At 42.3% G+C, this 13,123-nt stretch overlaps 1 protein-coding gene across 2 annotated transcripts in view; it reads right to left on the bottom strand.

Annotated features, from left to right (window-relative positions):
* Positions 1-944: 944 nt before the first annotated feature.
* The window catches only part of LOC116618639 (nucleoprotein TPR), a 31,277-nt gene continuing 19,098 nt past the window's right edge, over positions 945-13,123 (bottom strand). The window contains exons 40-55 of one of the 2 annotated variants that reach the window (XM_048725884.1): positions 12,604-12,976; positions 11,707-11,787; positions 10,751-10,808; positions 9,606-9,738; positions 9,021-9,314; positions 8,777-8,913; positions 8,022-8,195; positions 7,575-7,681; positions 7,325-7,416; positions 6,969-7,064; positions 5,689-5,977; positions 4,838-4,932; positions 4,181-4,249; positions 3,665-3,709; positions 2,816-3,382; positions 945-1,968 (exon numbers count right to left, since the gene is read on the bottom strand). In XM_048725884.1, the coding sequence (XP_048581841.1) occupies positions 3,315-3,382; positions 3,665-3,709; positions 4,181-4,249; positions 4,838-4,932; positions 5,689-5,977; positions 6,969-7,064; positions 7,325-7,416; positions 7,575-7,681; positions 8,022-8,195; positions 8,777-8,913; positions 9,021-9,314; positions 9,606-9,738; positions 10,751-10,808; positions 11,707-11,787; positions 12,604-12,976 (2,111 nt within the window). In that variant the 3' untranslated portion in view covers positions 945-1,968; positions 2,816-3,314. Of the gene's footprint in view, positions 1,969-2,815; positions 3,383-3,664; positions 3,710-4,180; positions 4,250-4,837; positions 4,933-5,688; positions 5,978-6,968; positions 7,065-7,324; positions 7,417-7,518; positions 7,682-8,021; positions 8,196-8,776; positions 8,914-9,020; positions 9,315-9,605; positions 9,739-10,750; positions 10,809-11,706; positions 11,788-12,603; positions 12,977-13,123 lie in introns of those variants that run through there. The other variant, XM_048725885.1, reaches the window with a different exon arrangement.

Genomic DNA, 13,123 nt, shown 5'->3' with positions numbered 1-13,123 from the left:
CGTGGACGATTGAAGTATAAAATGGCACATTTAAGCCATAAATTAGAGGGCTGTGGCAATGGCCTGTGTTCAGATCGCTTCGTCGTGACGCTTAAACGAGGCGAGAAAAAAAAAACAGAAGAAAAAGAAAACTATAAAAGCATAGTTAGAAGACTGGTTAGAGGAAACGCGACGAAAGTCTTCGAAGTGTCTCTTTGCTAAATTGTCACGTGACACTGACCGTGCACTACCCATGGTTCCAGATGCCCCAAGTTTCGACTACTCACTCAAGCGGCGACAACGAATGTTTTGTACGTGCCATTTAACAGAGAGAAGGAAGGAGACTCTGGAACCAAGGTTAGGTCGGCGTGTAATGAAACTTTCTTCGGCAAAAGGCACAAAAGACAACTGTGACGATCACATACTCAAACTATACTAGCATATATATTGAAAAATCATTTATATAGAAGGAAAAACTATCAGCCTCATAGGCATGAGTAAAATTATCACGAAAACTATGTTGTCCTCGGAAACATCAATGCCGTAGCAGACCTCGAAATATTGGAGGGGCACAATACAAACATTCCGAAAATATTGGGGGGCACAGCCACGCCCCTTCTAGTCGTTTCCTTGCAATTTTTTATTTAATATTTGGGGGCCACGTGCCCCCAATGTCCAACAACCTGCTTATGGCCCTGAACATAGGTCTTGGTAATTTCATTTTGCCAATGCCGATAATATGCAAAACAAAAACTAAACTATGCCCATGATGGATGGTGCGTCTACAGTGACTGAAGTGTAGCTCAACAAATAAAGGTATGATGTATGTGCTGGTGATACAAGCCAAGTCATACAAAGGGATGGGGCGCTATTAATACTATCTTGCATTCGCAGGGCTTTCCCGTCGTGTCGTTGCGTGGACCCCACAACAGGTGCACATTGGAAGAAAACTGGAACAAGGTTAATTTTGGCTTTGTACACTATGTTTATTACAAAATCGATAAATAAAAGCACAAAATAACGTTACAGTTGATAAACTTGATTTCCGCTTCAGTATTAAAAAAATACGTGTTTTCTTGTTTAAAACCTACTAAAAATCATAGATTTACTTTTGTAGAACAAAGAAATCAATCTATGAGAAATTTATTATCGTCTCTTTTGGGCTTCTATGGACGCCAATATGCACAGGGCGCATTTGCGTTTTATTGATCACTTTACCGTGGGGCGTATTCTTTAAATCGTTTTCGTGCCATCCTTTTAAAATTGGCGAGCTTTTGAGTATGAGTACAATGAATTGTGAGCAACAACCCGGCGCGCGGTGCACCATGATTATAAGCAAACCTCGTATGGTTCTATAGATAAGTCGACACCCGTCTGTCTTCCTCCTGAAGGTAAGGGTTTCTTTGGGAAGATGACCGGGACCCTTTGCGTTCTTTATCGGACGAGCGGCTTGATGAAGTCCCATTGGTGTAAACCGCTTCACTTTTTGATCGGGGTTTGGTCTCGCCGGAATAGAAGACATCATTATCCATTCCTGCCATGTTTTTGTTGTGGTAATACGCCTCTTCTTTGCTTGCTATTTCTCCACTCCTTGAAAAGTGCCTGCCCGAGTTGAACAAGTCCATCTTAGATGATCTTGAGGACTCCTTTGGGTGATAAATCTGCGTATGGGATAGCTGTGGAGTCGTTTGTACATGCTTGGGGTAAAATTCCTCCTCAGCGTTTTTGTTAAGAAGAGATCTAGACCCTGTCATATGCCCCATAGCTTGTAAGTTTTCATGAGCCAGCTTATCGTCGATATCCTGAGTTTCTGCCTGGAATGAAGGATTTTGTGTCGGACAAGCAGTTTCTTGTGGATAACGCATGAGCTTTAGCTCCCGTCGTCGCCACTTCAACCACGTGTAAGTGGTAAAAAGCAGGAGAAGGACTAGGGCTAGCACACATGCTGTGACCGTACCAGCCTCTAGAGCGTTCATCGCCATTTTTCCACTGAAGCCAAAACAACAAAATTCGGTTAAATTTTAATCATGTCTATGACAAGGGGAGGAGGTATTAGATCGTGACCTATTATCGCCAGTAACGCAAGGGCTCTTCCCGTGCCCCTTCTATCACTGTTGTACGAAATATAAAGGACTAAGGTACGCGATATCTAATTTGAAATAATGTGCAATAAATGTGCAAAAGATGACAAAAGCTCGAGAAGTTCTCTAAAGAGGGAAAGATAATTTCGAATTGGTTTTTTCCTATACTTTTCTCTCCTATATTTTCTACCCTCAGTAGCTCGCCGATAGGGATTGGGGTGGGTGAGGCACGTGCCTCGTCCTGCTACGGTCTTGTGTTTGGATTATTTGTTTGCAACGTGTCTTGTTGGGCTTCAAACTTGATGTGATTTCAAGCGTAACGAATTTAAATGTTTTTAAAAATCTCTTTACAAACTCTTTTCCAGAAAATATATGACATTTAAAAGTAGTTGACTATTAAAAGATAGACTGGTGGAAAAAAAAGTTTCAGCGCGTTATTCTTCAATCTATGTCCCCATTTTTTGGTGTAGAAATTTTGCGTACTTAGTTCTAAGGGAATTGTATTAAAAAACATTCGTTCGTTCTTAGTTCGGACTTGAGCAAGGACAATTTTAGAGGATAAAAAGGCTAAAGTCAATCAAAACCCAATATCTACGAAAATATTTCTTTAGTGTTCTATGCATGTCTTTAGTGGTAACAAATCCTGTAAATGCAAACGTGAGTATTCCATATTTCATCAATATATACCGACGCTAAACTTATTAAGATATTATTTCAGCCCAGGTGCTTTTCCTTTCCGCCCAGACGTGCCATACCTCTGTTTTACGTGTGGTGAGTTTCTTGTCGTCAAAGTTGGCGTGCCTACGGAAAGCAATTCGATCGAGTGGACTCTTGTCTTACAGCAAACAAGTGTCGTTCGAGAAGTAGACGAAAAGCTTCAAATTAGCATAACCAGTCGAGCATTGATTTACTTATGTAAATAAGTGTATCCAGTCTGACGTCATTTCCGCAATAAGAAAATCATCCGAGTAAGTACGCAGCTGCTTTGTCTCCTATTATCTTTGTTCTACAAAGGAGTTCTTTAGTTTCTATTCTTCTTATTCTTTGTGTCGAGGTGCGGATATTGTTCATTCGCCCAATCAAATTGCAGCTTGTAAGAGCTGCGTACTGACCCAATCATACACATAGAAATGAGACGAGAAATAAAAACACAAGAACTTTTCTTTATTTGAAGAGGCGTTGATCGGAAAAACATAAAAACAAAATAAAAGTGAAATCTTCTCGATTCAGAATAATGGACTAGCTGATTACATCTCACTGTGATGGTCCCGGCCCAGTGCCCCCGCGGCGAAGACCCCCGCGCCCTCTCGCACTACCACGACCTGTCAGAGAATACGAGACATCAGCGAAATGAATAATGAAAGAGGCTTACCATACGTTAATTGATGTATGTCACAGTCTACAACTGGAGCTTATTAGAGAACGAGGTAAAACAACTAGGAGTAACAATGCCATGTAAAAACTTGTCAAGAGTGTGGGACTAGTATAAATCACCTGAATTATTAAAGATATTAATATAGAATTATAGTTAGGGTTTCATTGATTTTTACATTGTTACATTATTAACAAATTCAGAGCTTGTGATACCTGTGGTTTATTCTTACCGGGTGTGAATCGTTTGATTCTTCGCGCTCGCCCAGAAGTTGATCCTGCGGGTGAGAATTATGAGGGGAGGAATTCACACCGAGAAGCAAACACGACTATGTAAGTAAATAAAGAAAACAAACACAAACAGCATCTCAAACAATACAACGGCAACACTAACGTCACAACAGAAACAACGACAACATTAACGTCGCAACAGAAACAACGACATCAGCAACATCACAACAGAAACAACGACATCACAACAGAAACAACGACATAACAACAGAAACAACAACAACAGCAGCAACAAAATAAGAAACCACGACAGCAGCAACAGAAATAACGACAACAGCAACAGTAACAAGGACAACAGCAACAAGGACAACAGCAACAACGTAACAGCAACAACGTAACAGTTACAACAAAACAGCAACAACGACAACACAACAGAAACAACGACAACACAACAGAAACAACGACAACAGCATCATCACAACAGCAACAACGACAACAACAACAGAAACAACACCTACCCCTTCCTGCCTGTCCACCTCCTCGGCTGGTTTGCCCGATGGAAGAACCTGGTCTCTTAGCTTTTGGGTCTAGAACAATATTGTTGTAAGTGCCTAGTCAACAAGTTCACTCCACCCATCTCTCACATATTCCCGTTAGCATTATTTTTGAGATCTAGAAGGATAAGTTTATAAGTGAAAGATCAACGAGTTTACTTCACCCAGCTCTCTCTTTCTCGCATTATCCCGCATTAGTCTTTGGGTCCCAAACGAGTTGAGCAAAAATGTAAGATGTGAAACTTCCCGTTTATGAGAGATCTTACTGCATCAATTATCTGGATAACCACTAGCTATGCTACTGCTTATTTGGAGTTCTCGATAAAGAGTTAAGTACTCTATCATCGACTACGGAGGTCATATATGGCTAAAATAATTTTGAGCTTTCACGTGACCTAAGAGTATGGAAGGTCTATCACTAATCTCCTTGGTGCTAACTCCCATCTGGAAATATTCCTTAATAACGAGTAGTCCTAGCAGTGTATAACATTTACAAAGCGGACTTCAAAAAAAAAATAATAATAAAAACAGTCAGAAGTCGACTCAGCCCGTACGAACGCTCGAGACCCACGATATAGTATCGTATTTTCCCGCGCAAACTAAAGGGAACCCCAGTCTCACCTGTAGTGGCGGGTGTGGGTTGTTCTGCGGGTGTGGACTGTTCTGGCTGAGTATCTTGTTGCTCTGCCTCTTCTTCAAGATCAACTTCAAGTTTCCTGAGCAAATAAAAAGAATTGGTGTATTGAGGTAACGTAATGCATTGAGGTAACGTTAAGAGGTTACGTTATGCATTGAGGTAACGTTAAGAGGTTACGTTATGCATTGAGGTAACGTTATGCATTGAGGTTACGTTAAGAGGTTACGTTATGCATTGAGGTAACGTTAAGAGGTTACGTTATGCATTGAGGTAACGTTATGCATTGAGGTTACGTTATACATTGAGGTAACGTTAAGAGGTTACGTTATGCATTGAGGTAACGTTATGCATTGAGGTAACGTTAAGAGGTTACGTTATGCATTGAGGTAACGTTAAGAGGTTACGTTATGCATTGAGGTAACGTTATGCATTGAGGTTACGTTATACATTGAGGTAACGTTAAGAGGTTACGTTATGCATTGAGGTAACGTTATGCATTGAGGTAACGTTAAGAGGTTACGTTATGCATTGAGGTAACGTTAAGAGGTTACGTTATGCATTGAGGTAACGTTATGCATCGAGGTAACGTTATGCATTGAGGTAACGTTAAGAGGTTACGTTATGATTCAGTCTGTGTGACGCCTCGGAGTACAGAGGGAAAAAAATTAACACACACGTCGGAGTGAACAAGTGACTCACCAAATATGTAACTTAAATGGGCCTTAATGGCGCCAGAATATACATTTCATTAACACCTTAAATGGAATTGAGCTACTTGTTGTTACCACAATATCTTTTTAACACCTCACTAATAGTGGGTAGAGTGCTGACTGACCGTTCCTTGTCTTCGTCGACATTATCCCCATTCCCGTCATCCCCCTCGGTCAGCTCGATAACCTCCTGCTCAAGCGCCGCTGCCGATTCTTGAGACACGGGCACATTCTGCTCGGCGGTCTCCTCTGTAGTTGCCGGGGTAACGGTGATGGCTGGCACGTCCGTCACAGCGGAGGTGACGTCGGTGGCGAAGTCCGTTTCGGACTCTAGACTCTCTAAGGAGAGCTGCCGCGAGTTGGACTGTGAGGGTTGGCTAGTCACGGGAACGGTTTGGGATATAGCCTCCGGCCCTTTTATGCACAACAGAAAACTGTCATGAGTTTGGGATATAGCCTCCGGCCCTTTTATGCACAACAGAAAACTGTCATGAGTTTGGGATATAGCCTCCTGCCCTTTTATGCACAACAGAAAACTGTCATGAGTTTGGGATATAGCCTCCTGCCCTTTTATGCACAACAGAAAACTGTCATGAGTTTGGGATATAGCCTCCGGCCCTTTTATGCACAACAGAAAACTGTCATGAGTTTGGGATATAGCCTCCGGCCCTTTTATGCACAACAGAAAACTGTCATGAGTTTGGTATATAGCCTCCGGCCCTTTTATGCACAACAGAAAACTGTCATGAGTTTGGTATATAGCCTCCGGCCCTTTTATGCACAACAGAAAACTGTCATGAGTTTGGTATATAGCCTCCGGCCCTTTTATGCACAACAGAAAACTGTCATGAGTTTGGTATATAGCCTCCGGCCCTTTTCTGCACAACAGAAAACTGTCATGAGTTTGGTATATAGCCTCCGGCCCTTTTATGCACAACAGAAAACTGTCATGAGTTTGGTATATAGCCTCCGGCCCTTTTATGCACAACAGAAAACTGTCATGAGTTTGGTATATAGCCTCCGGCCCTTTTATGCACAACAGAACACTGTCATCAGTGGCACTTCTTAACCCAAACAACATCAAAGGGTCTACAAAGTAAACACGTGTGTTTCGGTGTCTGGGACGAAAGCCAAATACGAGCAGCACCTTGCCAGGTTGCTTCAAAAAGTAACGGACGGACCATTTGATATCATGGGTCTCTTGTTGATATCTAAAGGGAGTGACAAAGGCCCATAGTCTGGGGGGATACGACGGCTCCTAATATTTCCGCCGCCATTTGGTTGCCGATTTTGTTTTTGGAACTTGGCAATACTATCTATTCATAGTTTGCTGGTTTGATTTGTTTCCCTACAAGCTTTGACTTACCACAGGACACCCGAGTGGAATACTAGAGCTGTTTAGTACCTGAAGAGGCGACGACGTTGAAGGGCGCTCTGTTGTTGGAGCTCTCGTCCTCCTCCTCATCCATCAGGTCCACGTGAGTGTCATCTACGCGTAGACCTTAACAACGCAAACAAACATCCTGGCTAACGACCTCGGTAACGTAATACAGTCAACCCTTCGTAAACGTAATGTATTCAACTCTCGCTATCGTGGACAACCTTGGGTAATACAATCAACTATTCGTGAACGTTAATAATACAGAGAAATCTGGCCACTATACGAGCACCTAGGAACAACACGTGATTACAGCGAAATGCTATTTGCTATTTGGAAACCTTTGTAGACACTCCTGAGAATGATTGACAGCTATTACTTACCACCCTCGGATATACTAGATTCTAGGCCAAGGCTTTGCATGCCTGATTCGTTTGGCGGCGCGAAGTTGAACGGACGATGAATATGAGGCGAGCTGCAGAGTACAAAAGGAAAAGATGTATAAAAAACATAAACCATATCTTTTGCTTTCAGAAACACCGCTGGTGCGTTTTGGTAAGAAAACCATCGACCGTACCTTATAGCTTCAGCAAAACCGTCGGTGCGTTCGGGTAGGAAAAACATTGACCATACCTTATAGCTTCAGCAAAACCGTCGGTGCGTTTGGGTACAAAGAGTGTGGGTGTGCTCGGTACGGTGCAGTCATCAGCCTCGTCAAACGGACCTGGTGCCGACTGGCCCTAAGCACAACAAAGAGGGCTATCACAACTGGGCATATGCAGGAAATATTCGAGGGGCGAACGTGGTAGGAGCTGCTCACGACAACAAAGGATGATAAAGCAAAAGCTAATTATGACAGCAGGGCAAACACCAAGAAATACTTTCTACGGCTGGGTGAATGCGTAGTTTTCATTTCTAACGGCGGTACGAACGTCGCAAATATTCTTACGACGCAGGAGAGAAGACGAGTGTTAGTTGGCGGGAACGAGAAGGGTGCTAAGTGCGAGCGAATTCTGACGTCATCATCCTACCATCTACTGACGTCAAATTACTTAAGCAAGACCTATACATAGCACTTACTGGCGGGAACGAGAATGGTGCTAAGTGCGAGCGAAGTCTCCCTGAACGATCAGACGCTGATAGCCTTCCACTAGTCGCAGGCTCTTCTTGCTGACTGGCAAACTGTGACGACGACGATATGGTTGGAGTGAGTCCACGAATAGCTGGGGATACAGACACGTTTTCTCTCGAAACCTGCGATTCAAGGAATTTACGTTATCCAACCGTTTTCGTACTCTGTAGCCTCCAAATTTGCAGTCGATAAATATCGCAAAATTTTGCAAAATGTCGCAAAAGTAAGAAGTATAATCTTAAATTAATTTAATAGATCTGTTTTATTAGGCTTTGGGTTTATTTAGAAAAGATTCAACTCAAGCAGACTAAGATTTCAATCTTCTGATGCTTCATCGCAAGGTCTTTAAGTGAAGCTCGTGTTTTTTTTTAACTATATTAATGCCTGGGTTTGTGGTTTATCTCGTTTAAAGGAATAAAAATAAACAAGCGAAAATTCGAACCCAAAAGATTACTAACTAGAAATTGTAAAACCTGAAAATCTTCAACCATCGACCACCGTCTAACAATATAGTGGATAGAGAGATTTACCTAAAAACATTCAACCATCGATCACCGTCCTAACAATATTGTGGATAGAGCTTTACTTAAAAGTCTTCAACCATCGACCACCGTCCTAACAATATAGTGGATAGAGAGCTTTACCTAAAAATCTTCAACCACCGACCAACGTCCCAACAATATAGTTGATTAGAAAGCTTTACCTCGGCCTGCTGTGAATTAGAGGCGTCCTCCATAATGCCTGCTACCTCCTGTTCTACTGCCTCGCCTGGCACTTCTCCCGAAGTTCCCTCTTCCTCCTCCAGCCCTGCCACCTCTTCCTCTTTCTCCTCCTCCTCATCTAGGCAGGTGACATAGTGTGTTAAGGGCCATGTTTATTAGTTAAGCACGTTTTTTTAATTGTATCGGTCGTTCAGTTATTTCGTCTGAGGCTCAAGCCTTACATACCTTCGACTGTTGGCTGTGTCTCCTCTTCTTCTACGCACTCATCCTCATCAATCACCTCAACAACGTCAACTACAGCTGGCGCTTTCCTCTCTGCCACCTCCTCCGCTTCCTCTTCTAGGTCGTCGTCGTCGCCAATATCCTCGTCATAGTCCTCTTCCTCGATTTCGTCTTCTTCCTCATCCTCTTCTTCTTCCACATCTCCTTCCTCTTCTTCCTCTTCATCTCCCTTATCTGCCTCTTCGTCTTCATCTTCCATCATCTCTTCACCTTCTTCGTCGTCCATTTCTTCATCCACTTTAAAATAAATGATTATAATGACATTTTCCGAGGGGGTCGTGTAGCAACTCTCAGATTATTTCACCTTATTGGATTGATGCACCACAGACAAAACAATGGGGAAATACAGTAGTAGGGAATACAATAGAACAATGAGGTAATCCAGCAAGTTACGTTAGGCCTTATGAGCGGGCTGCTCTGTTTGGAGGAAACGTTTCTAGTGCCGGTAATAAATGCTCAATCTGTTAAATTAATTAATGTTTAAGACAAATGGAAAACATTGGAAAAGGGTCTCTTGACAGGAATTACCCTCTTCGTCGTCTTCCCCATCGTCACTCTCAATGAGGACTACTTCGGGTGATTCTCGACCAACAGCTGCGTTCATCTCCATCTCAGGGACTTCCCACTGGCCTGCTTCTGCTCCAGCTTCTGTCTCAACCGCCTGGCGACAAGAAATCACATAATTGGGGCGACAAAAAACCACATAATTGGGGCAACAAGAAATCACATAATTGGGGCGACAAGAAATCACACAATTGGGGCGACAAGAAATCACATAATTGGGGCGACAAGAAATCACATAATTGGGGCGACAAGAAATCACATAATTGGGGCGACAAGAAATCACATAATTGGGGCGACAAGAAATCACATAATTGGGGCAACAAGAAATCACATAATTGGGGCGACAAGAAGTCACATAATTGGGGCGACAAGAAGTCACATAATTGGGGCGACAAGAAGTCACATAATTGGGGCGACAAGAAGTCACATAATTGGGGCGACAAGAAGTCACATAATTGGGGCGACAAGAAGTCACATAATTGGGGCGACAAGAAATCACATAATTGGGGCAACAAGAAATCACATAATTGGGGCAACAAGAAATCACATAATTGGGGCGACAAGAAATCACATAATTGGGGCAACAAGAAATCACATAATTGGGGCGACAAGAAATCACATAATTGGGGCAACAAGAAATCACATAATTGGGGCAACAAGAAATCACATAATTGGGGCAACAAGAAATCACATAATTGGGGCGACAAGAAATCACATAATTGGGGCAACAAGAAGTTCAGTGATACCGCTATATCACATGATCAGTCACAGCAAACTCTCTCAGTTCAACTTTGGTTATACCAAAGTATTGCTTTCCCAGCGCTTATTTCGTAGCTGTGTGCTGAGAAGATGCCAGGAAGAGTTTATTTGAGGTCTCACTCTCCACATACTTCCTTTCCAAAAATTCCTCTTTCTTACGTTGAAATTTCTGTGTTGCAATGCAATCTATGCAATTTAAACCCTCTTAATGGCTGTAAATTTAAATCCATGTTACCATAAAACGTTTAATATCATACATATGCGAACAGTTATTTTTGTATTTTTATGCAATTTTTTCCCGTATTCCTAATATTTTAAGATGAAAATTTGAAATACAAATGAAAACGTACCTCAGTGGTTTTTAATTTCTTGGACGTCGGTTCCTTTTCCAGCACTTGCGTAGACGTCCTGTAATAGATATCTCCAGGATCAGCCCAGGCACACGCTTAACTTTTGTTTCTCACGCGAGAGACATGTTTTGCAACTTAACATTACACAACAAGTTTGCTGCAAGGTCTCAAGTTCTTGTGTGATATACAAATATGAAAGTAAGGTTGAACTCGAGAATAATACATTTCTGCCGATGGAATTTAATGATAGAGGCAGAAATGTTTATTTTGACGGCATGTGAATAACACGTGGGGTTGTGAGAAGAGTGCAGTGTGGGTATGAGTATATAAGGGGAGACATAGCGTGCTAGTGTCAATCTAACCAGCTCCTCTGTTTAAGCCATATTGACTTTTGCTAATTTTTTTATGTGTATTTTCTTTTTTAAACTTTTTCTTCGGCTCTTAAGCCCTGAGAGCACGCAATGCTGAGCATTGGTTCGGGGAACACGGTCCAGAGTTTTTTTCCCACAGGGTTTTTATCCCTGGTTTACGTGTCCGGCTCAGTATTAACTTCTTGTAAATATAAATTAGGTGATTATAATATTTCACCTTTTCAGATTGTAACTGTATTGGAAATTCAGCAGTGTTTACTGCTTTTCAGATTGTAATGTTCATTCAGCAGTGATTACTGCTAGCTGGGCGCTGGCTACATATCCAAAATAAACAGGAGTTCTCCGGAACTGTGTTTGCTATAAAGTGTTATGAAATGGAGGCAAAATTCCGTGTCCTAACCAGCAATGGCTCATAGGTAACGCATAATGGCTGAATCTTGGTCTTTGAAAACCATTTGAATATTTAAAGGCATATAAACAAGAATGTGACGACTTTCGCAACCTGGATGTCTTTTTATTTACGCGTATATGCTCGTTTATGGATTCTCCGAGTACAACTGTGAATCACACAAATCTATAATGTACCTTTCACTTTCTTGTTCTTCCTCACGTTGCCGTTTCCCAGATGATGTAGAGGGAACTGTTATAGTTTCCTGCTCCGCCGGACTGACAAAGTAAAAAAAAAAATAAGACAGTGTTATGAACCTAACATCCATACCTATTCAGTCCACTGCCTTGCTCTGTGTTTCATATATACATGACAATGTAATAAGTCTGACTACCATACAGTACCTGTCTTGTCCACTGCCTCCCTCTGTCAGCCGTACCTACATGAAAATGTTATACGCCCAAATGGTATACCTGTCTTGTGCAATACCACCCTCTGCCTGCAATACTTACATGATAATGTTACAAGCCTGACTAGCATACCTGTCTTGTCCACTGCCTTGCTCTGTGTTTCATACTTACATGATAATGTTACAAGCCTGACTAGCATACCTGTCTTGTCCACTGCCTTGCTCTGTGTTTCATACTTACATAACAATGTTACAAGCCTGACTAGCATACCTGTCTTGTCCACTGCCTTGCTCTGTGTTTCATACTTACATGACAATGTTACAAGCCTGACTAGCATACCTGTCTTGTCCACTGCCTTGCTCTGTGTTTCATACTTACATGAAAATGTTAAAAGCCTGACTAGCATACCTGTCTTGTCCACTGCCTTGCTCTGTGTTTCATACTTACATGACAATGTTATAAGCCTGACTAGCATACCTGTCTTGTCCACTGCCTTGCTCTGTGTTTCATACTTACATAACAATGTTATAAGCCTGACTAGCATACCTGTCTTGTCCACTGCCTTGCTCTGTGTTTCATACTTACATGAAAATGTTACAAGCCTGACTAGCATACCTGTCTTGTCCACTGCCTTGCTCTGTGTTTCATACCTACATGACAATGTTATAAGCCTGACTAGCATACCTGTCTTGTCCACCGGCCCCTCCTTCTGACTCTGCCTCAGCTGTGAGTGTCTCAATGGAACCTCCCACGACGATCTCTGGTGTTGACATGACAGGCTGGACAGAGACCTGGCTGCTGGCAGCAACAGTAGACACAGCATAGGCTTGACCCCTGGGGTGTACAATAGCCGTGGTGGAGGTGGGCGTGTCCTGAGCTGTTGAGGTCACTGTGGGGAGGACTGTGGCGGTAGGGGTGATGTGTTGGGGAATAGCCATGGGGCGGATGCTGGCAGTTTTAGCGGCAGATGGTTTGATAGAGGTGGGAGTAGTCGTCGGTTTGATGGTTGCTGTGGGTGGAACTGAAGATATTGGAGTAGCAATAACAGCGGCAATTTCTATAAAAGAAAATTCACCAATTTTGAGTCATAAACGAATTATTTGCAAACTCACGCTCATTAATTCCAAGCGACAAAATACATTTTAGCTTCGGTCAACCAAAAAACATGAGCAGCTGGCCAACAGATAGGTGACGTCATCCCAAA

The sequence above is a fragment of the Nematostella vectensis genome, chromosome 4 (assembly GCF_932526225.1).
Source record: "Nematostella vectensis chromosome 4, jaNemVect1.1, whole genome shotgun sequence".
Lineage (NCBI taxonomy): Eukaryota > Metazoa > Cnidaria > Anthozoa > Actiniaria > Edwardsiidae > Nematostella > Nematostella vectensis.
The sequence above is the reverse complement of the archived record's forward strand: the minus strand, read 5'-3'. Positions and strand labels throughout refer to the sequence as shown.